The sequence below is a fragment of the Rhodofomes roseus genome (assembly GCF_022264815.1).
Source record: "Rhodofomes roseus strain CIRM-BRFM 1785 chromosome Unknown C8Q71scaffold_16, whole genome shotgun sequence".
NCBI classification, from domain to species: Eukaryota; Fungi; Basidiomycota; class Agaricomycetes; order Polyporales; family Fomitopsidaceae; genus Rhodofomes; species Rhodofomes roseus.
In genome coordinates this window covers 600,104-625,114 of record NW_025952972.1, presented here as the reverse complement: position 1 = coordinate 625,114, position 25,011 = coordinate 600,104, and the positions used below count along the sequence as shown (strand labels likewise).

The 25,011-nt window shown below is 57.1% G+C and overlaps 13 protein-coding genes and 1 non-coding gene across 14 annotated transcripts; 7 read left to right on the top strand and 7 right to left on the bottom strand.

The window, feature by feature from the left end:
* The first annotated feature begins 885 nt into the window (after positions 1–885).
* C8Q71DRAFT_771441 (uncharacterized protein) lies at positions 886–1,743 on the top strand. The gene is made up of 3 exons (XM_047924358.1): positions 886–1,277; positions 1,327–1,389; positions 1,442–1,743. The coding sequence occupies exons 1-3, from the start codon at positions 923–925 to the stop codon at positions 1,672–1,674; spliced, it is 651 nt and encodes a 216-aa protein (XP_047776819.1). The 5' UTR covers positions 886–922; the 3' UTR covers positions 1,675–1,743.
* C8Q71DRAFT_771438 (coatomer protein) lies at positions 1,680–2,968 on the bottom strand. Its single transcript, XM_047924357.1, has 4 exons — positions 2,666–2,968; positions 2,383–2,608; positions 1,997–2,324; positions 1,680–1,948 (listed from the first exon to the last, which is right to left on the bottom strand). Exons 1-3 carry the CDS (start codon positions 2,844–2,846, stop codon positions 2,174–2,176), a joined length of 558 nt encoding a protein of 185 aa, XP_047776818.1. The 5' UTR covers positions 2,847–2,968; the 3' UTR covers positions 1,680–1,948; positions 1,997–2,173.
* On the top strand, positions 2,962–4,412 carry C8Q71DRAFT_771437 (N2227-like protein-domain-containing protein). Its single transcript, XM_047924356.1, has 2 exons — positions 2,962–3,625; positions 3,737–4,412. Exons 1-2 carry the CDS (start codon positions 2,992–2,994, stop codon positions 4,327–4,329), a joined length of 1,227 nt encoding a protein of 408 aa, XP_047776817.1. The 5' UTR covers positions 2,962–2,991; the 3' UTR covers positions 4,330–4,412.
* A 63-nt stretch (positions 4,413–4,475) lies between these two features.
* C8Q71DRAFT_164015 (uncharacterized protein) lies at positions 4,476–5,461 on the top strand. The gene is made up of 3 exons (XM_047916705.1): positions 4,476–5,020; positions 5,070–5,249; positions 5,308–5,461. Exons 1-3 carry the CDS (start codon positions 4,568–4,570, stop codon positions 5,389–5,391), a joined length of 717 nt encoding a protein of 238 aa, XP_047776816.1. The 5' UTR covers positions 4,476–4,567; the 3' UTR covers positions 5,392–5,461.
* Positions 5,462–5,716: 255 nt separating this feature from the next.
* Positions 5,717–5,796, bottom strand: C8Q71DRAFT_t101. Its single transcript has one exon. It is a non-coding gene; the product is annotated as a tRNA-Gln (tRNA).
* Positions 5,797–6,457: 661 nt separating this feature from the next.
* Positions 6,458–7,549, top strand: C8Q71DRAFT_163906 (uncharacterized protein). The gene is made up of 5 exons (XM_047916704.1): positions 6,458–6,506; positions 6,567–6,773; positions 6,886–7,076; positions 7,137–7,319; positions 7,441–7,549. The coding sequence occupies exons 2-4, from the start codon at positions 6,635–6,637 to the stop codon at positions 7,188–7,190; spliced, it is 384 nt and encodes a 127-aa protein (XP_047776815.1). The 5' UTR covers positions 6,458–6,506; positions 6,567–6,634; the 3' UTR covers positions 7,191–7,319; positions 7,441–7,549.
* Positions 7,550–8,232: 683 nt separating this feature from the next.
* C8Q71DRAFT_163886 (Metallo-dependent phosphatase-like protein) lies at positions 8,233–11,511 on the top strand. Its single transcript, XM_047916703.1, has 18 exons — positions 8,233–8,701; positions 8,759–8,833; positions 8,891–8,945; positions 9,071–9,219; positions 9,272–9,414; positions 9,473–9,500; positions 9,552–9,651; positions 9,710–9,756; positions 9,807–9,832; positions 9,885–9,947; positions 10,005–10,028; positions 10,079–10,144; positions 10,201–10,280; positions 10,332–10,468; positions 10,526–10,574; positions 10,623–11,009; positions 11,067–11,108; positions 11,172–11,511. Exons 1-18 carry the CDS (start codon positions 8,541–8,543, stop codon positions 11,391–11,393), a joined length of 1,854 nt encoding a protein of 617 aa, XP_047776814.1. The 5' UTR covers positions 8,233–8,540; the 3' UTR covers positions 11,394–11,511.
* Positions 11,512–12,234: 723 nt separating this feature from the next.
* C8Q71DRAFT_859813 (uncharacterized protein) lies at positions 12,235–12,586 on the top strand (the record flags this gene model as incomplete). Its single annotated transcript, XM_047927699.1, has 3 exons — positions 12,235–12,317; positions 12,374–12,451; positions 12,508–12,586. 3 exons carry the CDS (start codon positions 12,235–12,237, stop codon positions 12,584–12,586), a joined length of 240 nt encoding a protein of 79 aa, XP_047776813.1.
* A 41-nt stretch (positions 12,587–12,627) lies between these two features.
* On the bottom strand, positions 12,628–14,240 carry C8Q71DRAFT_838491 (uncharacterized protein). The gene is made up of 3 exons (XM_047926485.1): positions 13,415–14,240; positions 12,939–13,362; positions 12,628–12,878 (listed from the first exon to the last, which is right to left on the bottom strand). Exons 1-3 carry the CDS (start codon positions 14,166–14,168, stop codon positions 12,773–12,775), a joined length of 1,284 nt encoding a protein of 427 aa, XP_047776812.1. The 5' UTR covers positions 14,169–14,240; the 3' UTR covers positions 12,628–12,772.
* Positions 14,241–14,930: 690 nt separating this feature from the next.
* On the bottom strand, positions 14,931–16,286 carry C8Q71DRAFT_771416 (uncharacterized protein). Its single transcript, XM_047924355.1, has 6 exons — positions 16,085–16,286; positions 15,999–16,019; positions 15,835–15,943; positions 15,342–15,779; positions 15,186–15,216; positions 14,931–15,133 (listed from the first exon to the last, which is right to left on the bottom strand). Exons 1-4 carry the CDS (start codon positions 16,101–16,103, stop codon positions 15,416–15,418), a joined length of 513 nt encoding a protein of 170 aa, XP_047776811.1. The 5' UTR covers positions 16,104–16,286; the 3' UTR covers positions 14,931–15,133; positions 15,186–15,216; positions 15,342–15,415.
* Positions 16,287–16,847: 561 nt separating this feature from the next.
* Positions 16,848–18,153, top strand: C8Q71DRAFT_163742 (uncharacterized protein). The gene is made up of 2 exons (XM_047916701.1): positions 16,848–17,232; positions 17,303–18,153. The coding sequence occupies exons 1-2, from the start codon at positions 16,907–16,909 to the stop codon at positions 18,039–18,041; spliced, it is 1,065 nt and encodes a 354-aa protein (XP_047776810.1). The 5' UTR covers positions 16,848–16,906; the 3' UTR covers positions 18,042–18,153.
* On the bottom strand, positions 17,955–19,205 carry C8Q71DRAFT_771414 (endoglucanase). The gene is made up of 7 exons (XM_047924354.1): positions 19,049–19,205; positions 18,840–18,987; positions 18,755–18,783; positions 18,612–18,693; positions 18,510–18,559; positions 18,306–18,449; positions 17,955–18,251 (listed from the first exon to the last, which is right to left on the bottom strand). Exons 1-7 carry the CDS (start codon positions 19,197–19,199, stop codon positions 18,235–18,237), a joined length of 621 nt encoding a protein of 206 aa, XP_047776809.1. The 5' UTR covers positions 19,200–19,205; the 3' UTR covers positions 17,955–18,234.
* Positions 19,206–20,247: 1,042 nt separating this feature from the next.
* On the bottom strand, positions 20,248–22,682 carry C8Q71DRAFT_163766 (uncharacterized protein). The gene is made up of 5 exons (XM_047916702.1): positions 22,088–22,682; positions 21,501–22,025; positions 21,062–21,442; positions 20,729–21,000; positions 20,248–20,675 (listed from the first exon to the last, which is right to left on the bottom strand). The coding sequence occupies exons 1-5, from the start codon at positions 22,517–22,519 to the stop codon at positions 20,345–20,347; spliced, it is 1,941 nt and encodes a 646-aa protein (XP_047776808.1). The 5' UTR covers positions 22,520–22,682; the 3' UTR covers positions 20,248–20,344.
* C8Q71DRAFT_163388 (uncharacterized protein) lies at positions 22,558–23,738 on the bottom strand. Its single transcript, XM_047916699.1, has 3 exons — positions 23,392–23,738; positions 23,189–23,242; positions 22,558–22,814 (listed from the first exon to the last, which is right to left on the bottom strand). Exons 1-3 carry the CDS (start codon positions 23,615–23,617, stop codon positions 22,714–22,716), a joined length of 381 nt encoding a protein of 126 aa, XP_047776807.1. The 5' UTR covers positions 23,618–23,738; the 3' UTR covers positions 22,558–22,713.
* Positions 23,739–25,011: the final 1,273 nt, after the last annotated feature.

Below are 25,011 nucleotides of genomic sequence, written 5' to 3'. Positions count from 1 at the left end.
GTGGCTGGGGGTAAGGAATCGCCGTTGTGTTGTGCCATCCGGCCTGAGTACCGAAGCGGTGAGGAATCCCCTTTTGCCGTCAGGCTGGTGCTCAACTGCGCGTGCACCATAGGTCTCAACGACTATTCGCTGCCTACGTAACCGTTGATTGTCGACGCTGACGCTGAGAGGTGTTCTCTCAATAGTGCAGCCGTCGCCGGGCGCAGCTATTCTCCTGCGCGGCCGTTGCCGCAGACGACTAGTACTGGTACATTCAATGTGCACCTGGGTTTGACTTGGGTAGACGTCAGATGCGCTGCTACAACTTCACCTGTAAGAATCACGCGAGATGTAGATGGCCAGTGAGGTATGTACGTCATAGCTCTTCGAGATGCCCACCACTGTACGTACGCCCCCCGTGGACGTAGCGTCCTTCGGAACGTGCTCAAGAAGTAGGATGTTCGTCAACCGGCCGGACTTACTTTATCGCTAGTCCCGTGTACCTGCACGCTCGTTCTGACCGATGTTTCTGTGCGCTTCCACCGCGCACCTGAGTGTCTCAGTCCAATGGCGTGCACAGGGACCCCGCACAAGGCGTACAGGTGCCGTAATTAATAGTGTGCTTGACGCTGCACACGATCTGATCTGGACGCGTACCGGTCTGAGCTTGATCTCGATAGGTACAATATTATCCAAGGACTCAGGGGCGGGGCGAATAGAGCTGGGCGCTGCCACCAGGTCCTGTGTCTGCCAGTCAGGACGCCGGCTGGGTTCTCGCGGGGAAAGCGTAGCGCACTTGTTGGCTTTGCAGCGAGCAGCGAGGACACTTTCGCCGGGATGCGCTCCAGATTGGGCGGAGGTTCCGGATTTGATTACGATAATGGGCGGTGCGCGGGGTCCCTGTGTGTTTAGCAGCATCAGTGGAATCACGAGCTCAGGCGCGATGGTTGTGGCTGGGACACAAGGCTGCTACTCACTCACCCAGGCTCCGGCTGGCCAGGACAATTGTACGCTGGCCGCAGCCGTCTATATAACCCCGCCCCGTCGGCCACACCTTCCTCACTCTCCCCCGCCATCTCCCCCTCGCCCCACCTGTATTCTAGCCCGGCTGTACTCTATTCTACGACGACATGCGCGCGTTCAACATCATCGAGCACCCGACCCTCGGCGGCGAGTCCGCCTCGCGCAAGGACTACTTCGCCGTCCTCGGCATCGCGAGTGCAGCGGCGACCATCGCGACGACCGTCGTGGCCCTCCGCGTGAACGGCACGCCCATCGCGGCCGTCATCGATGCGTACGTCCGTACCCCCTCTCGCCTCTCCCCCGAGCCTGACTCACGTCGCCCAGCTTTGTCCGCAGCCACTAGGCAGCCTGTGCGCCTTCGTAGGCAACCACACCCTGCACTAGTCGGTGAGTCGCCCTGTTTCCGCGCGCAGGCGTACACTGAGTGTCCGGACTTCAGCTGAGCACCGCACCGAGAGTGTCGGACCGCCGAGACACCCCCGTACGTCCGCACCTGAGCGGACCGCCCGTGGCACCACAACCAACCACACGCCCCCACCACGTCCACCGCCCTCCTGTCTCCTCACCGCCGAGCGACCTCACCCTCCCACCGCCGCCCGCCATCCACCATTCGCCGCCATCTGTATCATTGGGGATATTTATAGCATATTCGACCTGGAAGCACGAGTGTAGGATTGCCCGGATTGTACTCTATGGATACTGTGTATCACGAGGAATGACCACCGTTTCGCACATCCTTCATGCTGTCGTTGGTTCGTCATCACGGGAAGTGAGAGGTTGACAGAAGCGCACAGCGCAGGCGTTTTGGGGGCCGCAGAATAGCAATCCAGACAAGGTTTGCGCCCCACGGACCGCAACGCAAGCTGGTGACTCGTCTGTCATCCTTACGTCGATAGCCCTGATTCAGTGCTGGAAGACGGGTGTTTACGAGTTAAGTTATCTGCCGCTTGAGCAGTGTCGTACATATGCCAGCATGGATGCAAAGAGGACTTACTGCGGTGTAGTGGCATGCTTATAGGCACGACACAATGTCATGGAGCCTGTGCCAACAAAGCTACAGGAATCTATCGGCGAACCTCCCTGAAGACCCCGTGTCGCCCGGAGTCAAAAACAGCAACTGGGCAGTCACCAAGTCGAATGCAAATAATAGATAGGCCTAGTCTGTCCACAATTACAGCGTCGCTATTCTCTGCTGCATCTTCTCCTTCACTGTCATGTACGCATTCATGATCGTCTGCTCGTTGATCACGATCTCCGTGCTGTCCGCCTTTGGCCGGCTCACGCGCGACGCGATGGCGGCAGAGTCGGTCTCGACGATGACGCTGCGACACAATACACGTCACCGCAACGAATGGGATTCAATGGACGGGAAGAACGCACCCATCGTCAATCGTCTCGTCTAGACAGAGCAGGACAAGGTCGAGGTTCTCCAGCACTCCCCGCTTCTCGACCTGGTTCCGCAGGAGCATGTACACCGCGTCCGAGAACGCAACCAGCGCCGAGTGAAGCATGAGCTCGTTCTCTGACGGGTCGCCGATGAGGTAGAAGATAAGGTCGAGGGAGTGCTTGTACACGGCGAGATGCGAATCGTAGAGGATGATGTCGCCTGCGCGCGGTGCCAGTCAGTGTACACCGCCGTGTAGCATGTACCGCTACGACGCACCTCCCGCCTTCTTCGTTTTCTGCCACAGCCCCTTCTCAAATGCCCGCTGCTCCTTCAGTGTCCGGAACTTCTGCGACTCGCCTTGCGGGTGGCTCTTCGGGTGGTAGTATTTGGCCAGGACGCGGTGCCCGTCCGTGTCCATTATGACGAAGGCGGAGATGGTATACAAAGACAAGTTCATGGCGGCAACTGCGTAGTCGCTTTTCGTACTAAGGTGAGCAGCCTCGAGCAATGTCAAGTACAGCTATCGGGCGCGACGGTGGTGGCAGCGATGGTGGCGGTAAGGTCGGTGGTCACCGGTCACCACTGGGCGCTTTCGCGGGTTCATGCTCGACCACGTCGTCCAAACCCTCTCCTCGGACACACTCCTAGCGTGTCTCATCCCTGCCCTACTCTTCATATTCAGTCTGTATTTCTCTGGACTCCCCTCGTTGTCTGGACTGCGCCAAAATGTCGCAGAGATCATCGCCGGACGCCGGCGCACGACGTTCGGGCACTTCTCCGTCGAGCGCGCTGCGCTATCCTACCAACAGTATGCGAAACTGTCGCGCGGCGAGTTGGCGACGATGCAGGCGTCGTACGGCAAGCTAGGGCGTGCGCACAAACGCGTTGGGTACGACATGGACTATCCCGCCAAGTTGAACAGGCTACAAGAAGCCATCGCGCTCAATGCCAAGGTCACGGAAGGCATCGTGCAACTCGGGAAAGAGGAATTCCCGGACAGACTTTCTCGGGGGGACTGGCAGAGTGCTGGTGTGCATGGCGACGTTCATCGAGTCCGGGAGTCGCTGAAACATTTCGTGCGTGACTGGAGCGAGGAAGGCCGGGCAGAGCGCGCGAATATATTCGGACCGATTCTGGACGTTTTGCAGGACGTCAAGCCTGCGGCTCGCCAGGAGATGAGAGTGCTGATCCCTGGCTCAGGACTGGGTAGACTCGCTTGGGAGGTCTCACAGATGGGTAAGTTGCAATCGAGTGTTCGAACGATGTGTCTACCGAGGAGTCTCTGCGTACACGGGTATGCCGCGTTCTCGTGGGCATAGTGAGCTGACGAGGGGATTCTGTGTACAGGCTATGTGGTGACCGCGAACGAACTTTCATTCTTTATGAATCTGGCCTTCCGCTTTCTGCTCTCGGAGTCGACAACTGAGCACGTGAACCAGCACACTCTGCAACCATACGCAAGTTGGTTCTCACATCAACGCACCGTCGACGCGCTGTTCCGCAGCGTCCAGTTTCCGGACACTGTCCCGCGGCGATCGACAAACCTGGAACTAGCGGAATGCGACTTCCTCGGCCTCGAGAGACCTCCCGCACTGCGCACCGGTGGCCCAGCGGGCTACGACTTCATCGTCACGCTCTTCTTCATCGATACCTCGTTGAACATCGTCGAGACGCTCGAACACATCCATGGTCTGCTCAAGCCAGGGGGAACATGGATCAACCTCGGGCCCCTCCTCTGGACTGGCGGAGGGCAGGCCGCGCTGGAGTTGAGCCTGGAGGAAGTGCTACGACTCGCAGGCATGATAGGCTTCGAGATAGCCTCGGACACGGACGGCCCACGACGCAGACGCACGATCGAGTGCGAGTACACAGCGGATCGCGAGGCGATGATGCGATGGCTGTACCAGGCTGGGTTCTGGGTGGCCACCAGGATGCGATAAGACCCGGAGGTGATTGTTCTTTGTGTGGACCCGATATGACCTTGTGGCTGATCGTTGCACAGCTGAGGTCCGAGCGGCGAAGTCTAAGACAAGAAGGCTCCGTCACGTGAGCGTTGTGTGGCGGCGCGCGGGCCAAAGCGTATAAGGGCCAAGGCGACGCTTCAGCCCGTCGTTGTTGCCCATATCTAGGGCCGCTGCTGTCCTGTAGCGTAGTCCCCCTCTCCTCCCCAGCCCAACTATGTTCGCCACTTACTACCCCCACTCTATGCAGCCCGTCGGCACCCCCCTCGCTGACGCGACGTTCTCCAACTACGCCACATCTGGGGAAGTGCAGAGTCAGCGCTTGACGATCAAGGTCCCGTCTAAACAGAACCTGGTCGAGGCACGACCGAAGATTGGGCTGCGGAAGTCAGCGTTTAGGCCTTCGCCGGAGCAGGGCATGGGGGACGGTCCTGTACCAGCGAGGAGCGTCGAGCTGGAGAGCCCGCCGCCCGCACCCAAGACGGTCAGCGCGCCTGTGTCCCCAACGCGTGTATATGGCCGCCCTCGCCGTCCTGGAGCATCTCCACGCCATAGTCGACCATCGGACGTTGCCTCTCCGAGTGGCGCATCAGAATTCCCGGCTGCGAGGCCTGTGGAAGTTTTCCAGAGTATAACATGTATGCCGCAGTGTTTTGCAGCAAGCTTCGAGGTAGGCATCAACCGTTGGTGACCCGGCGTCGGTATTCATAATGATGCAGGAACTCCGCCTTGAGTGCTATCGAGTCAGCTACGTTACGACGGGGCACGCACCCATGCCTGTGACGTCCGAGTCAGCGCCCTGGGACACTATTCCGCCTTTTTTCTCGCCGTTTTCTGAAGAGGTCATGGAGCCTGCCGATTTTGTAGTAGGACGAACCGACGTCCCGATGCCCGATGAGGTCAGTAGCTGCGTTTAAGATCGATTCGTCCGTTCTCACTTCGGCACCGATGCTATAGTCAACTGGTCCGTGGGCGTTCACATTTGGTGTGCCGGGGACAAGCAATACGCCGCTCTCGGACGATACGAGTATGGAATACTAGCTGCGCCGGTGCGTGCGTTCTTTGAGTAGTGGTTGATACCGGGTGTCGTGGCTGCGGCCCCTGCTGTATCTACTGCTGGTTGTATACATTCGATCTTCTCGTTGTATATCGTGCACTCAAGTGGTGACTGTGTTATACTGTCACCGTTTATCATCACTCGCCACCGACAGTGGTCGAGTCACTATCCGTCGCGGCTCTCGCTGTAAAAGGAACCTATGCGTGGACCGGGCAATCCGTGGTAGGCTCAAAGGCACCAGAACCTTGAGAAGACCCTGTAAAGTATGCCAACACGTCTGTCAAAAAGAAACACGGCCCAAAACGTAAAAGGCTCAATCAGGGTTCGAACCTGAGTCTACGGAAATTTGTTCTCAAAATCCGCCGTGATAACCACTACACTATAGAGCCGTGCTGTACACCATGCCCCGCGGGCTGTCACTGTCAGCGTGCGCTCGGGGTGTTATCCCTTGCTCGAAGAGCAAGGCTCTCCCAGGTCGAAAATGTCGCCCCCCTTTCTGCACTTGTTGTTGCATGTTTGTTTCGCGACATGTGGTGTGGACATGTGTGCGCATGACGCACCTTGGTTGTCCGCTAGTCCCAATCCGCACGACGCGGCTCAGCCACATTGACGGGCCTGCGCGCAGCGCGGCGGGTTTCGTTGTGACGGTGCGTCGTATGTTTCGCTAGAAGGTACAGCGACGCATCGAAGGTTTGGCTACGGCACCGTACTTAGGCGCGTCGCACGCCCTGCGGGAGGGAGGGGCACCACATCGACAGGCGGTGCCGCGCTCACGGTGCCTCCCAAATTGAACTCGCTTGACCGGCCTTCGCGCGCGAGGCAGCACCGTCTGCGGCCCTTGTGTGTCTCTTTGGCAACACAACAGCGGCGACACCAATCTCGCATCAGCTGTGCAACATTGAGTTTCCATTTGTTAGTAGTGTCGCTACTCATTAGTAGTCTTGTACATGAGCGAAGAGATCGTGGTCAATTGACCCGTAATGGAGCTAGTAGTATGTGTACATTACAAGACGAGCGGCGGAGAGTGTGCTCACAGAAATACAAAGGTCTCATTGCACACTCTCGGGGGATCATGAACGTTGAACGCGCACCCGCACATGCACAACACGAGCAAGGTTAGCACGCCAGCACTGGCGGCACTTCGAGTGACTCAACTCACAACCGCAATCTCCGGATCCTTGCCCCGCACAGAGGACAACACTGAGCTTGACACTCACGCGCGGCACCATGGCCCGCTTCAAGCTTGTCTTCTTCACGCCCATCGCGTCCACACAACACATCCTCCGGCACCTCTTCGAGCAGTTCCCGCGGAACGTCGGGCGCATCGGCGCGTACGGCGGGTGCGCGTTCGTCAGCCGCGGCACCGGTCGGTACCCCGTCTCGTTCCCTCGTCGCGACTAGGCTGCTGAATATGAGATCGAATGCTGATGTCGTCGTGGAACGCGCTGTCGCGGGCGTGATGGGTGGGTGTACTGTAGGCCAGTTCGTCCCGCTCGACGGCGCGAATCCGACGATCGGGGAGGTAGGCAGGCCGGAGCAAGTGGAGGAGGACCGCGTCGAGGTCGTCGTGCAGGAGACGCCGGGTGCGGGTTCGGGCTCGGGCGCGGGCGCGGCGGAGGGCTCAGAGCGAGGCGTGGGGATGCATCGGGTGCTGGAGGAGCTCAGGAAGGTGCGTGCGGTGTTGCCTGGCCTTCTGTGCGGAGGTGCTGATGGGCGTTCGTTCGCGCAGGTGCATCCGTACGAAGAGGTCGCGTACGATGTGTATAGGTTGGAAGACTTTTAGGTCGGGCTGTCGTCCGAGGACAGTCACTTAAGATAGTCTGAATCTGCGCGCCTAGCCCACTGGCGGGTATCTCTGCAGCAAAGGACGCTGCTATTCGCAAGCGTCCTGAAATGCATTTGTCCGTGCATGGTGAGCTAGTTTGACACCCCGCTTCCCACAACAAGAACACTTGATATGCGGGACCGTAGACCGCGCGCTGTGGTCAGGAGTACTTGTAACGCTCTGACCTTCGACGCGACGTGCTCGATAGGTGAACTCGCGCATGACTCGCGTCGCAGATGCGCAGTGCCGCCACGACAGTGATTCGGACACTAGAAGGCAATCTATCGTCCAGACGTGTTTGTTGTGCAACTTAGGGCAGATAGCCGCGCGCTCAACATCGCTGTGCTGCACGTCCTAGGATCTGTATCATTATGACGCGCCCGGAGGACACTCCCGCAGACAGGTTGCTGGGCAGCATCAGTGGCCCGCTTACCGGACCCCAGGGGAGAACTCAAGAAGAGATCCGAATCAGGGCACGTCGAAATTACGGGTCCAGAGGTGGGACGCAGAGCCCGTGCTGCAAGATGTCTCAAGTGAGGGTCTGTTGTTTGCTCGAGTGAACTTATTGCCAACGCTATCACAGGTTGGTACTCACGGCGTCCTAGTGAGGGCACTTGGCGTTGCTCCCGGACGCTCTTATGGCTGCGCGGCATGTACGGTCTCCGTCTGGATGCTACTGCACAATATCGCTCACAGCACTGTAAGCAGTTTTGCGTTCGCCATCTATCATACCTACACTGACCGTCGTCTATGTAGAATCTGACAGTTGGCAGGCACTAGCATCCGAAGCGCAGACGCACAAGCAAATCCAACGACGATCTCTGATGGTGTTGTTGACTTAGCCCGGGTTTATATACCCCACTTCTAAGCCTGCCCGTCGTCGCGGGCTTTTTCACTCGCCGTGTTATTGCCGCTCGATATGTACATATCTGAGTTCCTCGCATCCAGCAGCCAATTCAGACTGGAGACATGCGCACGTTTGAGGGTATATCTGCCTCACACATGGTTGTAGCTGTCGACAGTCAGGATCGCTGTCACCGACAGAGAAAAGAAGACGCCTTATTCTACTCTCTTCGTAGTTCTCCTCCTCCTCTGTGCCCTGTACCACGCGGACTGCGATTGATGCCGTGGGTGTGTGCCGCGGCCCCCATGCGGGGACGCTGCTTGCCCACGATAACCGTTTCGATCTTCCCGCAACGTGCGCGTGCCAGTGTGGGTCTCGCAGCCTCGGAGGCCTATATATGCGCTCTCATGCCGCGAAGATGATGTGCATCGCTCCTCGACCACAGCTCCTTGGCGGACGTCGACATGCAGCGCGCCTTCGCGATCCTCAGCGCACTCGCGGCCGCGGCCGCGGTCCTCGCGTGTCCGGGCGACGAACACGACCATGTCCATCAGCATGGGAAGCGCGAGTACCCCCAGGTGCCTCTGACGGCCCCGACGCGTCCACTGGAGTGGTCGGACGTGAAGTGAGTAGCAACGAGCTCTGACACGGAGTGGTATGCCTGACGACAGAATGTGGGCAGTGTCATTCATACTACAGATAGCCACGGATGGCTGCTGGGTCACCAGCACCTCTCGTTCCCTGAGCCAAACTACAGGTGCGTGTACGCTTGTGTGCGTTGCTGCGTGAGGCTGAACCATGTCCGATGATGCAGCGGAGACTTTGGTGACTTCGCATCGTTTGTGACGCGCATGAAAGCGATCGCTAAGGTGAGATCATTGAGCCATTTATGCGGATGCGGTGGACATGGCTGTGGTCGGACAGTGCTTGATTACGACTGGCCGTCTATCATCCATGTAATTAGCTCTTCCGAAGATGCTGATCATCCCCGCAGGAAAAGGACGTCGATCTTCTACTCATCGACACCGGCGACCTGCACGACGGCACCGGTCTCTCGGACGGCTTCCCTGCCGGCCAGGTCGACGGCCATGAGACGAACAAGTTCATCATGGACCTCCCGTACGATGTTCTCGCCATCGGGAAGTGCGTACCTTCGCCCCTGGTTCCAGCTAGCGCTCTGACATGAGCACCTTAGCCACGAGCTATACGACTACGCGAACACGTACGACATGTACACGAACTTCGCCCCCTATTGGAACGGCCGATACCTCTCTTCGAACGTGAATATCACCGTGTACACTGGCAGCGGGAATGAGACGACGAGTGTCCCCGTTGGCGGTGAGTGTCTCTGTAAGGCGGTGCCAGGATCTACGCTGACGTCCTATGCCCCACGCAGAACGGTTCGTGAAGTTCAAGACGGGGAAGTGAGCATATAGTCGCATATATGCTGAGCGTTGCGTGTTGACCTGCTGAAGGGGCCGCTCCGTGACCTCGCTCGGTGTGCTGTACGACTTCACTGGCAACGACGTCAACACGACGGTCCAGACGGTTGCCAAGATGGTCAAGGAGGACTGGGTGCGTCGGTTTACATCGCTCACGACTCAAGTCAGGTTGAATGAGCTGGCGTTTACAGTTCACTGAAGCTATCAAGGACGAACCTGACTTCTTCCTGCTTCTCGGGTGCGTACTATCGCGTCATGACCGGTCTACTGTTCACATCAAGATCTCAGACACATGCCTGTGCGGTACGACAACTGTAAGCAGCCTGCAGTTCTGGAGTATGCGGCCGGTGACTGAACGAGCTGCAGGGCCGACCGTGTACAAGGCCATCCGCAAGGTGCACAAGAACACGCCCATCCTGATCTTCGGTGGTGCGTGTCTCTTCACGAAGTATTCTGCGCAGTGATGTCGATAATAGCGTGTCGCAGGCCACACCCATATCCGCGACTGCAGTGAGTGACGCGTCCTTAAGTGGGCAACAGGAGGTTTACGTAGCATGAAGCTCAACTGGATGGACGTTCGATGTCCCTCGAGAGTGGTCGCTACATGGAGACAGTCGGCTGGATGAGTACGTGTATCAGTGCCCTGCTTAGTGCCGGCCGATGCTGACCTGCATTTCTCAAGGCGCGAATCTTAGCGGCTCAGATACTGAGAACATCACCTTCACTCGGCGCTACCTGGATGCCAACCGTGTAACGTACGAGGTACGTTATATCTGTCCTCGCCGGGAACATCAGGCTGACTGCAGTCTGTAGTACCACGCGAACAAGAGCAACAGCACCTTTGACACCACTGCTGGCAAAAACATCACGGCTGGTCTTCAGAAGTTGTGGAATACCTACGATTTGAGCTTCTTGTATGGCACTGCCCCTCAGGACTACACCCTCTCGCGGTGAGTTCACTCGACTCAATCTTCAGCCTAGGTCTCAGCTGATGTTGTATATCGCAGTGACCCCTACCCGTCGAATGGTTCTGTCTTGTCTCTGCTTGTATCCGAGGTAGCTGTCATTCTTGCCGTCCATCAACGATTACTGACGCTGTCGCAGGCGCTCCCGTACGCACTCAGCATCAACAACACGCGCGTGAAGATCCCCAACATCATCCTCACCAACTCCGGCGAGCTGCGCTACGACATCTTCGCGGGCACGTTCAACGAGAACGACCAGCTCACCGCACTCCCCTTCGCAGACGCCTTCCTCTACATCCCGAACATCACCCTGTCCGTCGCGGAGCAGGTCCTGCCGGGGCTCAACAAGGACGGCGAGAACGACCGCCGGTCGCTCGACCTGCTGGAGCGCGAGGCGGAGCGCTATGCGAGGGGCGACGTGAGCGTGCGGTACAATGCGTGGTTGGAAGAGATGAGCGCGCGGAGGATCAGGTCGAGGGCTGACAGTGATGATGCGAACCTGACGTTGGGATATGTCACGTCTGATGTGAGTTGCACGGCCTTGGTCTGCGGCAGGCTCGTCCGCTGACACGCGACACTCTAGCAATGCCCCGGCGATGGCGACGACACCCCTCACACAGCCCTCGTGAGTATCGCCCATTGCTGCGCTGCGGAAGTACGTGATCTGACCTAGGTATCGTTGTCTTAGCCGTACCACTCGAGCCCGGACTACATCTCGTCCGATTCCCCCAGCGTATCGAACGACACCCTCATCGACTTCGTCTTCATCAACTTCATCGAGGACGACGTCCTCGAGATCCTGAACAGCGTACAGAGCGACACGAAGTACACCGACTCGGACGTGCTGTCGTACTCGCCGATCCTCGCTAGTGCTGTGCTGGGACTGTACGCGCAGGGGAACTGGAACTGAAAGCAGTTGATGTTGTAATCTGGGCAACATATACCTTCTGTGCTGAGTGATTGTTCTCCGTCTTGAACTTCAGCCTCCAAACTTCAAGTCTCACGCTCGTACAATTCCGATGGTGAGTCCCTGAGGCCTGAAGCCCTGACGCGGTCACATGGCCGTGTTTCTCCCTCAACTCTTTCTCTGTAGTAACCGCTTGTTTCGACTCGTGAAGTGTTTGACATTAGAGCGGGCATCACTCGATGTCATCACTGTCCCGCCCCATCCACATTGAACTTGTGTGTCAATGCTTCGCTTCGAAATCGTCTCGCGAAGCGTCCTACTGGCCGTGCTATTACCGGTCTCAGGATTTCCCTCATTCGGCCGTTTCAGGCCTCATTTCACGCGCTCCTATGAGGCGAAACCTGCATGTCTCGTGTGGATTGTTCCCTCACAGATGCACCATGTCGACAGTCGGGATCGCTGTCAACGGGACTGAGAGTGGGAGACGCACCTCACTCTATTGACTTTGTGACATGATACTATGTACGGTATGTACCGTGTAACACGGGCACGAATTGGTACCAAGATTGAGATATTGATGGGTTGTGGGCCCATGCGGGGAGCGCCGCCGCCAGGATGATCAAAGTAAGTAGCTGCTTCACTCTACCCGCAACGTGCACTGAAGTGTGATAGTCTCGGGTGTCATATATACATGCGCTCTCGTCGAAGAATGATGTACTTCGCTCTTCGATTCAGACTACTTACAGCGCCTCGGTGGACGTCGACATGCATCGCGCCTTCGGGACGCTCGGCGCATTCGCTGCAGCGGCCGCGGTCCTCGCGTGTCTGGGCGATGAGCACGACCATGTCCATCAGCACAGGAAGCCGTGAGTATCCCCAGGTGCCTCTGACGCCCCCGACGCGTCCTCTGGAGTGGTCGGATGTGAAGTGAGTCGCGACTAACTCTCAGAGGCAGTGATAAGCCTGACAAACATTGCGCGCAGCGTCATACATACGACAGACTCAGACTCAGATCTGAGCTTCCTGTGCGGCACTGCTCCTCAGGACTACACCCTCTCGCGGTAAGTAGAGTGAGCCGGATCCCCGCCTGCACATCTACTGATGCCACACTTTGCAGAGACTTTTATCCGTCGAACGGCTCACTTTTGTCTCTGCTCATCTCTGAGGTGAAGTCCCTGACAGGCTCCGTTTCCTGATTGGCATGACGTCAGAGCAGAAGGCGTAACCGTGCGCATGAGGCTGCATAAGTCAGGTAAACAGCAGTTCACGTACTATGTAAGGCTGCTGACGTATAATCACAGAACTCAATACTACATTGATACCGGCAAGGGCACACGACTAGGACTGTCCGACGTGTCCGGCAGATGTTCAGCGTAATCCTCTCACTGTGCCTCTCCTCCCGTCTCGGCCTTCCGACCTTGTGCTTCTTCGTGAATAGCGTCCATGTTGATCGCCCAGTTCTCATACTCGCCATAAGTATGAGTAGTGCTAAGAAGGGAACTCAGCTCGTCTCCGCCATGATCGCATCGAACCCAATGTATCACGTACGTCAATATGCCCCGTCCGTTGCACCCCGGCATACTCCGTCTAATGAGCTCGTCCCACCGGGTGCACTGCTCTCGCAATGTTGATTTTATACCAAATGGTTTCTCATGCCGAAGCCAGTCCTGGTAGTAAAAGCCTAGGCATATATTGCGCAGTGCGATGTTGGCAAAGTGCTCTGTCTGCAATATGTCATCCAATTGCACCAAGAAACCACCTTCCTTCATCATTGTTAGTGCCCTATCCCAGATATAGGCTGTGCGGTCTGCAGGAATGCGAAACGCAACAGACATGGCGATGAGATGCTTCGAGGCGGTCCGAGAGATGATAGGAAGAATCCAGGACCAATGGACGAAGGGGTTGGATGGGTAGTAGATCTCCAATCGCCACAAGCGTTCATGGCGTGACAGGTTATAATGTTGTTCTGTGACTTACATCTCATTATAAGTCGGATAATATGGGAGGGAATTTATAAGACTTGCCTACAATGGAGTCAATATCCTGGCTGTCAACGGAAGAGTAGGGATCCATATGGAGCCTGAGGACTTCCAACGAAGCGGCACATGCATCCAGTACGTCCTGACTTCTGCTGCCTGGCGAGTCAGGACCCCTATCGCCGCCCAACCCGAGGTCGAGTACGCGCACTCGGGAAGCCTGGCTGATCCGCACGAGGAGGTCTTCAATTTCGGGTGCAACCCATTGTGCCTCGAGCTCCTCGAGATATGCAGAGTTCAGCGGGAGAGGGGCAAGGGAGACCGGGTATTCCTGTGAGCAGTCAACATAACAGCACGATAGCTTTCTTAGGCCAGGGAGTGCTGAGATGATGCGGGCTAGATGAGCGATGCTCGGTACGGTGACACCGTTGAGGTGTAAGGTGTGAACAGAACGGAAGGTAGTCAGGCAGTTGAAGACTTGCATACGAATCGATCCGACGGTCCATTCCGTATCTCGGATTGTGATCCTCGACAGCCCCGGGAGCTTTCCGGCAAGCATGGCGGCAAATGTTCCGAGGTGTTGAGCCAGTGCCAGTGAACGGTGACCTGAGATGGTGACCTGCTGGACGATACTGCTGACGCGTGGTGTTTCGCGGAGTGTCCTGCATAGTGCAAGGACATCGTTCCGGTCACGGAGGAGAACACGCCGGCGGAGATGGAACCACGTGTAATAGTACCAGTCCTTGCACACCAGAGCGCACGATTGAAGAGTTAACGCGTGTGGATTCCTGTAAAAGACCATGTATTCGAAATCCAGTCTGTTGGCCAAATGGTCCACGATGCGTCCGCAGATCTCGGTTGGAAGCCTCGGAATTGGAGCGTTCCGAAGTGATACTCCGGAAGCAATCGTCCTACTGGTACATGTACCGTAGTATCAGCACCCCTCATGTAGTGCTTGAACTTGTACTCACGTCGAGGTACCTTCCTCAGGCTCCATCTCGGTACTAGTACAATGAACTGCACACCGACAGTGAGTAAGTGCCGGAGACTCTGCAAGGATGCTGGGTTCGCGCGCGCAGAAGCCCACGGGGATCGTCTTCAGCGTACGAGCCCTATAGTAGCTGATCCTAAGATCGTGTTCATGAAGATGCAAGTGTTTCCAACATACCTAACTGACTATAAGTCCGTTGATCTGACGTCGGTGACACCAGACGTCTTAGAGCTCGTCAACGCCGTGAGGCAATTCGGACGCCGTTTGATATCTAGCGAGGCTGCCAACACGATGTGCGAGGTAGATCATCTCAGCACGACTAGAATATTGCCACACAGCGGATCGAAGTCGCACCTGTGACGATCACAATAACTCTGCAAAGGAGACGCAGCCGGCGAATAAAGGGGAACGCAGATCTAGCAGAGGCTACCGGGTGCCTATGGTACATACTTATCGGAGTAACGGAGTAAGGGGCGCTCACCGGCTCACGTACAAGCATCGCATGATGACACCCCGACTTAACATAGAAGCAGCGCTTTGTTCCGAGTGTCGCCGCCCGTGGGGACACCGCGAGAAATCCTTGAGGGTAGTGGCCCACAATCAAGGACCGCACAGCCCCAGTGACGCGATATCATGATCGTTGAAGCCGTACGGTGAGTGGCATCTGGCTAGCAGCGAACAAAGTACTGCCACCCAGTACGACCGTGGACAATCGAATACGGAGAGCCAGTGTCCTTGGGCGCAGTGCGACCCGTCCTGGAGAAGACACGGCGTAACTGAACGTTGAACTTTCAGTCTATTCGACGTTCGTCAATAATCAAACAATACCTCTTGGAAGTGCCATGTCAGATTTCAGGCTCTGTGATCCAACAAAACGTTCGAGTATCAGATCGTGCGGTAGGAGTAGACGGAGAGAACAACACGACAATGCCACAGCTATTTGGGGGGCGAGAGCCTGAGGCGGTATGATACAATACGACGCACCTCCCATATGTAGAGTCTCCGTCCGTCGCTACACTCGCTCGCCTATCAAGCAACCCAGCGCCAGTCAGCTATGCCTAGCCTACAACGCTTACCTGCATGATGGGCCCTGCGGCATATCCCCGACCTGTCGTACCCGGAACGCTACCGCTCTCAGTTAGAATAAGCGACCCGTTCAAGTTGTAGAACGATGTGAGCTGTTTCACTGCCCGGGAGTAAAATTCGCGGAAATGCCGGGAGAGCAGACGGGGGAAGCCGACGAGTCTCGCTTGACCAGCCAGTCGACCATACGTGCCGCATGGTTGAGAGCGGTACGCACCAGCCAAAGTGAGATTCTGTACCTTGTATACCGTGCAATGATGCACACAGGAATCATCCAGTGTCGATGAGCAGCTGAGCTTCTGCGGGCGTGGGTGATTGCGATTCACGGTGGGTACGATGCTGCTCGGAAAGTCTGTGAGCGAGGTGCTCTCAATAATGAACCGACGAAATGCACCATGCGAAGTACTGCTGAACGAGCCGTAGAGGTCGCCTGGCACGGAACGGTATGCACGGCGGATACGTACGGTAGGGCCTGGTGAACGTGCAACAGCGACGTCGGGATACTTGTCCATCATTTGAGAGCATTTGTATATCAACGTTACGCGGTGGCATACATACCTAGTACACTCAGTGCGCACACTAAAACATGAAACGGATTGGAATTAAACGCACATACTCAGCGGTTGAAACGTTGACCGACGAACCAGAACCCGCTCTATACATGGCTCCGCTGCGCACAAACTATGCGCGAGTCTCCAAGAGGCCGTTGAGAGCACCCGACATGCTCTGGAGGCGCGGAGGGACGATCGGCGGCGGATTGGTTTATCTATGTACTAGGAGACGATGACCGGCTTGACGGATATGACGGTCACGGGTGTAGTGACGCGCGGCGAGGGAGCACACCAGCAGCCAGCCTCGTTATTTCCGAGTGAGCTTGGGATGTCAATTGCGAGAGAGCGAGAGAAGGGAATGAGCGAGGGTGTGGGGCGCAGCCCGCAGGGCTGCCCGACTCGAAGAGTGTGCCTGGACCTGAGGGGCAACGGGTGAGCCGCGAGGGCGGGTGGGTTGACACCGCAGCCCTGCGTATCCGTTGCCTCTGCTGGGCCGCAGGGTAGACACGTCGAGCCAAAGAAATGCACACATTGAGTTTGTCGTGGCGTGAGCTGCGTGAAGAGGGTGTGGAGGGTGGGGAAAACGAGAGCTATTCGAAGCGCGTAGCGGCCGCGGGGCCTTCGAGAGCAGTCGTCCGAGTGGACGCGCAGAGGAGAGCGATGCGCGCCTAAATCTCCTCCTGCGTGCGTGGACTCACTTCTACGCGACGCTCGTGCCTCGCTTCGCTTAGAGTCACAGATTGAGTGGAGGAGCTGTCGGATGACTGCAGCAGAACGAGCCCATATGACGCGGTCACATGATCGTGTCGGTCACGAGCTCGTGTTACGTGGCAACACGTGTCACGCGCGCTGCAATGGTTGATTGAACAATGAACATGTATGAATTGTGCTTCGCCTGCCTTTTACTGAACTCACATGTCCGAAGATGCTGATCATGTTGCCCGCTCTGTCGACGAAGGAACTCTTACACGAGCTACCCCAGAGGTCGAGAACGTTGACGTGACGCGAGATGAACGCCATTGGTTCGAGGACGGAAATATCATACTTGTAGCGTCCGGGTCCAGAAGAGGATTTCGAGTCTATCGCGGTCTGCTTACTCGCGCTTCGGAGGACTTTGTTGATCTCCTCTCGAGCCCCCAACTGGAAGCCGCGGAGATGCTGGACGATTGTCCGGCCGTGTACCTCTCCGACGACGCGGATGAGCTGAGCGAACTTTTGGGGGTCGTTTTTGATGGTCCAAGGTATGTCTCGCCGACGCAGTCTAATGCGTGAGTCAGAATGTTCCAATTAAGCTCAATTTGGCTTTTCTAGGTACTTTGGGCACTGCGTTCCAGTGAAGTTCTCCACAGTCGCAGCCGTCATTCACCTGGCCCAGAAGTACCGCATGGAGGACCTCCGGTTTGGCGCGCTGGACATTCTACGTCAACACTTGCATGGTCACTTCGAGGCATGGGTAGCTCCGGAGCGCGTTAGAGACCGTATGCTGTTCGACATAGATCCCATCGTCGCAGTGAACCTAGCATATCTCACGCGAGATTCTGTTATGCTGCCGACGGCCCTCTATCTCTGTTGTCAATTGCCGGTCCACATTTTACTTCGGGGAAACAATCAACCAGGCGAAACCTTGACCACGTTAGACAAGATGGACTTAGAACGATGCATTGACGGGAAAGTTCGACTAGCGGCGGAGGTTGCAAACATCCCTTGGACGATCGCCACGACCGGCTTGGATCTCAGTAGTTGCACGGCGAAGGGACGCTGCGCGAGCAGCCTCAGAGTATGGGCCGGTAACTTGATGAGCGTCGCGGAAGCCTCTTGCGATGCACTCGCACCATGTCCCCTCCTCGCGAAAGTAGACATCGAACAGGCCAGAGCTGCTGCCCGCGGGGAGACTATGTGTTGCGCCGCATGCAATGATGCTCTGAGAGAGCGGGAGCTAAAGGAGCGTCGTCGGATATTCGAGAGGTTGACATGGTACATGGATGTTCCAAGGGTATTGGGGCGCTTATCTTGTGAGTGTGTTTGGATGCGGTCTCCCTCAATACGTTAACTGAGGCTCCATACACACAGAAAACCAGTGTGTAGCACGTTGCTGAGGCGGTGACGATGCAGGTACATGTTGTCGTAGGGACGAAACACGACGTTTGCACGACAACCAATCAATGTCATCGGCTCGTCATACGCACTGGCTACGGAAATGGGAAATCCGCGTCGCAGACTGCCCGTTAGCTACCTCGAGGCGCTCATGACGGGGCGGTCCCTATCAATGGAAGTCAGAGAGTCCACGGACAGGCTGGACGTGAGGATAAGTCACCTTCGTTACCGCAGCCAGTCCCACTCGGCCAGAAGGATGCAGACTCGCCGCTGATGCATGCACCCGACCAGAGCGCGCTCTCATCCGAGCCAGACCATTCGCTGCAGCTCACTTCCTCGTAGGAGCCGGTGAGCGCCGTGTGGTCTGCAAGTTTCAGTGCACTCCTCAGCATGGAACTGGACATCCCACCACTCTAACACTTACCTGACGGGAAGAACGCGCCGGCGCCTCCGGTGTCTTCGCAGATGTCGAAGCTGCGGGCCACGAAGGTGAGTGTCGCAGCATGGGACAAACTGAGGGACATACTGCACTGGCATCCCGTATTGATTCTCGCCGTCCGACGTTGTCTGGCCGCACCATACCTCATTGCCCGACGCGGGACACAGGTCTAACATGATTTATCTTGACCATGGGTGCCCAACTATCATGACGTAGGTGCGTGTACTTACCAGTGACCTTGACAACGATGGAATTGAAACTGCATACTATGTGGTCAGTGACGATGATGTCGGTTGCCAAGCCCCTACTACTCACGGTCCAGAGTAATTCGGGCTATACGGATCTGCGCTGCCTGTGAGCCGGAAGCAACGCCCGCAGGCATCGCCAGGGCCAGATCCGGGCGCAGAACCGAAGGACAGCTGGCTCATTGCAGCGGTGTATCCGGTGGCTGGAACACCACAAGCTGGTCGACAGGAATTAGTCTGTCATATAGCATTGGCAATGCGACAAATCGGCAGACGTACCAGGCGAGCCGCATCCTGAGTATTGCGTGAAGGATGAGCTGCCGGAGGGTTCCTGGTAGTAACCATTGGAGTTCGCTGACTCTGCACCAGAGACCCCGAAGGGCGCTATGGCTGCTAGCCCAGCGGAGACAATGAAGAGTTTCCACCGCATTGCGCTACGATGAAGAAGCCTGCGCCGAGGTATCGCACACGCTTTTATACCTCGCCGTCGGAGATCAGGATGATGCCTTGGCCCTTGGGCGACCACGCGGGCCGCGAAGCATGACATCTGAATGAATATAGCCAGTCATGGACCTGACGAGACCGTGCCACAGAGACCGTACAGGTCATTTTCCTGTCCCCCGGAGGACACGCACCGAACGTACCTTACATCTGTGAGTATGTTCCCGCGACAATCATCGCGCAGGGAGATCATTGTCAGGAATGCAATGGCCGAGAATTGGCCCGCAACGCGTGCACGTAAGCAACTGACATTAGCCTCCAGTGCGGAGATACGCAGTGAGGGAGCAAACGTACCATACACTGCATGAACCGAGCAATTGTGCTGGATCGAATGACGGAATGCACCTATGAACGCGCACTCGCATCGGCGTAACCTCGCTATGCACACCTCGGCATTCGTGGTCTTGAGCAGGCCGGAAACATCCCATGGTCTTTCAGACCAAGACAGATTCAGAGAGCGAGAGAGAGAACAATGGGGAGAGCCCCATTGCAGATTTGAGATTGTGTCTGGGAGATACAGGCAGTATTAACCATCTTTACGTCAGTCGACTATCGTACCGGTATCAAGTGCAGGCGGGGGGATCATTCGGGTCCAACGGTCACAGCGAGCCAAAGAGAAGCTCGTCTGCGAACGCGGAAAGGAGGAAGATCAGCATAGGGTACCAATCCGGACGGAAGGAAGCAGGTAGCGGACGAAAATCAAGTGGATAAAGAGGGAACAACCAATAGCCCAAGGTCCGCGAATGTACATGTAGTATGTTGGCGCACCCAACCATGAGAAGACGGCGACGTCCCGCCAGATCGAACTCGGGCGAAAACGAACGCACGACGTCGACGGCCAACCATCTCGGTGTGCGGATCCAGAACCAACCGTACTCCATCTACTTGAGAATGCTTTTTGAACGACATCGCGCAGGCCTTGATCCGATTAATGAAAGGAGAGCAGGTGTGCATACAGTGACGGCGATCGCTAATTCACAGACAGTCGGGGAAACACGGGTATCCAGTGAGCAAAGACAAAAAACGCTGCTGACGGGGAGCATGCGCGCGGGGGGTGGGGTGGGGTTACACAGGTTAGTTGGCAGGCACCGCGACGCCCTGTGGAGCGTCCACCGGCGTGACAACAATGTCGGCGGGTTCCTCCTTAAGATCCTGGCCAAGGAAAGCGGCATCAAGGCCCTCGGCGGGCGGCTCAATGGCGCTAACAGGCCCCGCGGAGGCAGGACCATTGTGGCCGCTGGCGGACCGCCGAGCACCACCGCCCTGGGGACCAGACCGCGGCGGGTTAGCGCAACGATCCTTGCCGTGGGCGATACGCAGATTGGCGTAGTCCGGCTTGTTCTTCACGCCATCAATGGCCTTGATGGCATTGGAGATGTTCGTGAAATTAACGAACGCGCAGTTCCTGAGCACGAGGGTTAGACAGATGCACCAAGGCAAAACGCGTAAGAGACTCACTTCTCCTTTAGGAAGTTGACGAGCTCGATGTCGCCATACTCGCCGAAGTCCCTCTTCAGCTTCTCATCGTTGAACGAGTCAAAGTCCTCGATGTTACCAACGTAGACGTTGCGAGTGGCACCACCGTGAACGGCGAGAGCGAGCGCGGGAGGCAGAGGCCCCGAGTTCTTGCCCCAGCCAATCTTCAGGCGGCGGTTGTTCAACGTCAGGCCTTGGTAAGACGCGACTTGGAAGAAGGTGAGGGCCGCAGCGGGATCAATGAACGTCACGAACTGCAACACCAAGACACTCGTCAGCATACCACAAATAACTGAAGGGAACATCGTCACTCACAGCAATATGCTTGTCCTGCATGTACCTCATGCTCTGCAAGACACCACCCCGAATGGCATTGCACAGGTCCTCAGTCGTCGTCTCCGGGTGGATGTTGCCCAGGTAGACAGTGCGGTTCAGAGCCTGCGCGGAAGTGAGGCCACCGAGGCCATCCGGAGAGAAGGGCATGTACGGCGACAGCGGCGACGCGAAGCTCGGGCCGTTGGGCTGCATGGGGGAGAGCGACGCGGCGGCGGACTGTGCCACGAGTGACTGGGCAGCAGCAGCCTGCGCGGCCTGCGCTGCGGCTTGCTGCGACTTGGGGATGTAGGCACAGCGGTCCTTGCCATAGTTGACCCGCTTGCCCGCCCATGCCGGCTCGGTCGGCAGCGTGTTCACGACCTAGGAACACACAATGAGCTCAACGCACGTCAATCGGCACGCAACGATCGAAACACACCTTAGTCGCGACAGCGATGCTCAAGAAGTGGACAAACCCAATATTCTTGTCCCTCACGATCTTCACCTGATCAATCAGCCCAAAACGGCTCAGATCATCCCTCAACTGCTCCTCCGTCATGTTCTCGTCCAAACCTCCCAAGTACACATTCCTGCTCGCGTTGCTCTGCTGAATCGCAAGAGCGACCTGGCTGGGCACCGCGGACGGCTTACCCCAACCGATCTTCAGCTCCTGACCGTGCAGCGACAGCTTCTTGATCAGAGCGTCCGCGTGGAAAGCCGCGGCGGTCGCGCCGTCAAGGAACGACAGGAATACACACGACTTCTCCGGGAGCACGCGGATCGACTCGAGCGGCCCAAAGTGAACGAGGTTGAGCAGCTCGTCGACTGAGGCTGTCGCGGGCAGGTTGCCGACGTAGACCGTGCGGCCCGTAGCGTTGTTCTGCGCGGAGAGCGCAGCGCTGATGGCCGCGGGCGAGTACGGGCCCGCGTGAGGCGTGCCGGGGATCTGCAGCTGAGGAAGCCGCTGCTGGTTAAAATTCTGCGTTGTGACTGAGCGTGATTTTGCGTGAAATCGAGGCAACATACCTGCGCGAAGTTGGCCATGGGGCTGCCGTATTGGAATCCGTTCAGCATGTTCATCGGCAGGCCCATCCCGAGCATGTTGTACCCGGCGAAGCCATGGTAAGGGCTGTTCTGGCCGTTCGGGTTCGCCGAGGGCTGCTGCTGGGAGGGCGTGAACGGACCCGCGCCGTTTGGGCTCATCTGCGACGGCATGCCGTTCGCGGACGTGTTCGTGTTGATGCTCAGCTGCGGCGTCGAGTAGAGCGCGTTCCCATTGAAGCCGTTCCCGTTCGGGGGCGAGCCGTTGTAGCCGGACTGGTTCATGTTCGCGTTCGGGCCATAGCCATAGTTTGCAAATGCGTCGCGGTTACCAGAGAGACCGTTAGTACCGTTCGAGCCGAACGAGGTCGGCGACCAGCGGGCCTTTTTAGCGTCAGGACCACCTACAGTGTCCATGGATCTCTACAGCGGCAAACAATCAGTGATGATGTCCAGTGGGTAGAAGATGCGGACATGGAATGCTAGGTATAGTCATCTGCAAGTGACAAGCTCGAGTCAATAGCAACCGATGATGCGGCGCTAGCAACGCTCCTCTGCACTGGTCATGCGGCCAATGCTTCTCCAAACAAGTGAGTTCCCATCAAGACCTGTCACCGCTGTCCACAGGAAGCCGATGGATCCCAGCAGCACGGCTTGACCAAACCAGCTACGCCAGCGCGTTTCGTAAATCCAGAGTTGGGATAACGGCAGCCTGAGACACGTAAGATATGAAAAGCGTTGAGTCGGAAATCAAAGCTTCGCAGAGGCCCCCTATCACCTTGGCAGCAGATACGCGGAGGAGCTTCGATAATGGCTAGCGGTGACCAGACAAGCACGATTGCGTACTCCCGGGCAGGGCTATCCAGCAGATACTCGCGCAGACGTTTCGGACCTGTGATGGATAGCGCTGCGAAATTTCGGCCTTGGAGGTCGCTCGGGTGCCCTGTATGTGCTGTGCAGCAGCCACCCGACTCTCCGGATCCGCCCCCTCCGCGACCCGCATGCATTCCACCCAAAAACCCCAGGAAGATCCCGAAAGACCGAGAAAGGCGCGAAAGAGTGCAAAATGGCAACGTGAATGCTCACCTTCATCATGTCGAGATCGAAAGCGTATCCAGGGTATTGGGCAATGAAGGCTGTCTGCGAATCATCCATGGCGGCGGAGCGAGGAGGAGAGGAGAGGAGCGAGGGGATATAAGGGACGAAAAGGAGAGCAGGTTAGAGAATGTGTGGGGGGATGTCTGGCAAGGAGCGTGATGGAGTGGGTGGGCTCAGAAAAGGACACGCACAGAAAGGAGCGCGGCGCGGGTGGGTGCGATATATAGGATTATTTAAATGAAAGCTCTTGAATTCACGACTGCCCAAGCCACGAAAACGAAGACGAGGGACAACGGGCAGGGCGACAGCGAAAACGAGAATCGAAGAAGAGACGAACAAGGCGGGCGACGGACGACGCCCAACAGCCCCCGCCAGCACTCTCCCACCCTCGGCTATCAGCGCACGGACCACCCCCATTTCCGTCCATCGCCTGAAACGCCCCGCGTCATCCTTCTCCCCTCCTATCGCAACTGATGCCCTCGTCAGAACATTCCATAAAAGGCACAATCGTACTACGCCCAGTCCACACTTCTAACGCATAAGCGCCCACGCCTTGGCCGCGCGAGCAATGCACACCCTCGAGCTCTCTTTCACCACGACGGGCTCGTTCGATGCGCGCCCAGGCAACGGAAAGTGTCAGCGTTTCGTCCTCGTAATTAATGACGGACCGCGCTGTCATTCTAATGCCCCCTAGCCCGGCCGCCTACTTCATTCGCGGGGCCGACGTGCAGAAGCCTTCTGCACACAGACCCTGCCTCGTGAAACGTCCGCCCAAAGCCCTCGCCGCCGATGCTTCAAGTGACTCGCAGCACACCCGCCGTTCTCGGTCAACGTTGACGCGCAGCGAAGTTGGAGCACAGCCGCGCCTGATAGGGGCACACCGCCGTTCTGGGCATGGAGGCCCCGGTAGACGGCCACATTCTTCCTCACAGGAGATAGACTGGGATAGACCCTCATAGTTTGATGGTCTGTCCACTCGAGAAGCCGTCGACAAGGCTAGAGCTCACTATCCAGGAAGACGACGATTGCAACTTCAAACCACCCGATACTAGTAAAGCAACATCCCGACGTTCGCTGCACGGGCAAGAGACTAGCACAGTCGCGTCACGGGGGCAACCCATTATGAACTTATTGTCACGCCTATAAGACCTTGGGAACCTGACTCAGAAGGGGTGAGTGCGGTCCTTCGTCACGCACATAAGTACTTACTGGAAGTTGCTTTGGCCAGTCCTTATATATAAGTACCATCCAACCAAGAACAGAGGCAGACCGGGATGCCTCTCCTTGACATACCGCACACAGAACTCGATGTCGCCCATGGCCAGCGCTGCTCCTCGAATGTCTCCCTCCCGTAAGCAGCGTTCTTGCTCCAAGTTTAGCAACGTCCTCTCAAACCCGCGCTGGCCGAACGCGAACATCTTGCCAATATCGGTGGGCGTGCTCGTGGCACCTGACGTGGCCCTCGAAGCCATGAATGAAGACGACCGGCGCGCGCGTGGTTCCCGCCGCTGTGTACGTATGGCGCGGGTGTAGAACAGCTTGTGTCCCCCAGGTCCGGGGGGCACGTTTCAACACACGACAAAGGCCGTGAAACAAGCGGACTAATAACTTACCAACGGCGAACTCTAGCGGACCGAGGTAAGTCCCTGAAAACCGGAAGTAGAGCGCTGGACAACGGCGATGACAGGGCCGGTCTCTAGACTGCGGCACTTCGTCAGGGGCACAGGAGGGAAGCTCTCAGTCATGCTTGGCTTCCTGCTTGCTTGATCTATGCCCTGGCTCAGCTGGTCCGCTGCGTATCTGTATCATAC

Coding starts and splice junctions, on each gene's coding strand:
- C8Q71DRAFT_163906 (XM_047916704.1), top strand. CDS start 6,635: ATGGCCCGCTTCAAGCTTGTCTTCTTCACGCCCATCGCGTCCACACAA. Junction 6,774..6,885: donor GTTCGTCAGCCGCGGCACCG/GTCGGTACCCCG, acceptor GGTGTACTGTAG/GCCAGTTCGTCCCGCTCGAC. Junction 7,077..7,136: donor TGCTGGAGGAGCTCAGGAAG/GTGCGTGCGGTG, acceptor TCGTTCGCGCAG/GTGCATCCGTACGAAGAGGT.
- C8Q71DRAFT_838491 (XM_047926485.1), bottom strand. CDS start 14,168: ATGGTCTTTTACAGGAATCCACACGCGTTAACTCTTCAATCGTGCGCT. Junction 13,363..13,414: donor GGATATTGACTCCATTGTAG/GCAAGTCTTATA, acceptor ATGAGATGTAAG/TCACAGAACAACATTATAAC. Junction 12,879..12,938: donor AACGGACGGGGCATATTGAC/GTACGTGATACA, acceptor TTCCCTTCTTAG/CACTACTCATACTTATGGCG.
- C8Q71DRAFT_771438 (XM_047924357.1), bottom strand. CDS start 2,846: ATGAACTTGTCTTTGTATACCATCTCCGCCTTCGTCATAATGGACACG. Junction 2,609..2,665: donor GAAAACGAAGAAGGCGGGAG/GTGCGTCGTAGC, acceptor CACCGCGCGCAG/GCGACATCATCCTCTACGAT. Junction 2,325..2,382: donor GACGAGACGATTGACGATGG/GTGCGTTCTTCC, acceptor ATTGTGTCGCAG/CGTCATCGTCGAGACCGACT.
- C8Q71DRAFT_163742 (XM_047916701.1), top strand. CDS start 16,907: ATGTCCGAAGATGCTGATCATGTTGCCCGCTCTGTCGACGAAGGAACT. Junction 17,233..17,302: donor GTCGTTTTTGATGGTCCAAG/GTATGTCTCGCC, acceptor TGGCTTTTCTAG/GTACTTTGGGCACTGCGTTC.
- C8Q71DRAFT_163766 (XM_047916702.1), bottom strand. CDS start 22,519: ATGGACACTGTAGGTGGTCCTGACGCTAAAAAGGCCCGCTGGTCGCCG. Junction 21,001..21,061: donor TGCAGGACAAGCATATTGCT/GTGAGTGACGAT, acceptor TTGGTGTTGCAG/TTCGTGACGTTCATTGATCC. Junction 20,676..20,728: donor GTCAACTTCCTAAAGGAGAA/GTGAGTCTCTTA, acceptor CCTCGTGCTCAG/GAACTGCGCGTTCGTTAATT.
- C8Q71DRAFT_771414 (XM_047924354.1), bottom strand. CDS start 19,199: ATGCGGTGGAAACTCTTCATTGTCTCCGCTGGGCTAGCAGCCATAGCG. Junction 18,694..18,754: donor CATCGTTGTCAAGGTCACTG/GTAAGTACACGC, acceptor AAATCATGTTAG/ACCTGTGTCCCGCGTCGGGC. Junction 18,560..18,611: donor CAATACGGGATGCCAGTGCA/GTATGTCCCTCA, acceptor CGTGGCCCGCAG/CTTCGACATCTGCGAAGACA.
- C8Q71DRAFT_163886 (XM_047916703.1), top strand. CDS start 8,541: ATGCAGCGCGCCTTCGCGATCCTCAGCGCACTCGCGGCCGCGGCCGCG. Junction 8,834..8,890: donor TTCCCTGAGCCAAACTACAG/GTGCGTGTACGC, acceptor CCGATGATGCAG/CGGAGACTTTGGTGACTTCG. Junction 11,010..11,066: donor TGGGATATGTCACGTCTGAT/GTGAGTTGCACG, acceptor GCGACACTCTAG/CAATGCCCCGGCGATGGCGA.
- C8Q71DRAFT_771441 (XM_047924358.1), top strand. CDS start 923: ATGGTTGTGGCTGGGACACAAGGCTGCTACTCACTCACCCAGGCTCCG. Junction 1,278..1,326: donor CGGCCGTCATCGATGCGTAC/GTCCGTACCCCC, acceptor CACGTCGCCCAG/CTTTGTCCGCAGCCACTAGG. Junction 1,390..1,441: donor ACCACACCCTGCACTAGTCG/GTGAGTCGCCCT, acceptor TCCGGACTTCAG/CTGAGCACCGCACCGAGAGT.
- C8Q71DRAFT_163388 (XM_047916699.1), bottom strand. CDS start 23,617: ATGGGGGTGGTCCGTGCGCTGATAGCCGAGGGTGGGAGAGTGCTGGCG. Junction 23,243..23,391: donor CCCGCGCCGCGCTCCTTTCT/GTGCGTGTCCTT, acceptor GATGATTCGCAG/ACAGCCTTCATTGCCCAATA. Junction 22,815..23,188: donor TCGATCTCGACATGATGAAG/GTGAGCATTCAC, acceptor TACGTGTCTCAG/GCTGCCGTTATCCCAACTCT.
- C8Q71DRAFT_771437 (XM_047924356.1), top strand. CDS start 2,992: ATGCTCGACCACGTCGTCCAAACCCTCTCCTCGGACACACTCCTAGCG. Junction 3,626..3,736: donor TTGGGAGGTCTCACAGATGG/GTAAGTTGCAAT, acceptor TTCTGTGTACAG/GCTATGTGGTGACCGCGAAC.
- C8Q71DRAFT_164015 (XM_047916705.1), top strand. CDS start 4,568: ATGTTCGCCACTTACTACCCCCACTCTATGCAGCCCGTCGGCACCCCC. Junction 5,021..5,069: donor GTTTTGCAGCAAGCTTCGAG/GTAGGCATCAAC, acceptor ATAATGATGCAG/GAACTCCGCCTTGAGTGCTA. Junction 5,250..5,307: donor ACGTCCCGATGCCCGATGAG/GTCAGTAGCTGC, acceptor CCGATGCTATAG/TCAACTGGTCCGTGGGCGTT.
- C8Q71DRAFT_771416 (XM_047924355.1), bottom strand. Junction 15,944..15,998: donor GTGCGCACTGAGTGTACTAG/GTATGTATGCCA, acceptor ATGATGGACAAG/TATCCCGACGTCGCTGTTGC. Junction 15,780..15,834: donor GTTCAGCAGTACTTCGCATG/GTGCATTTCGTC, acceptor CTTTCCGAGCAG/CATCGTACCCACCGTGAATC.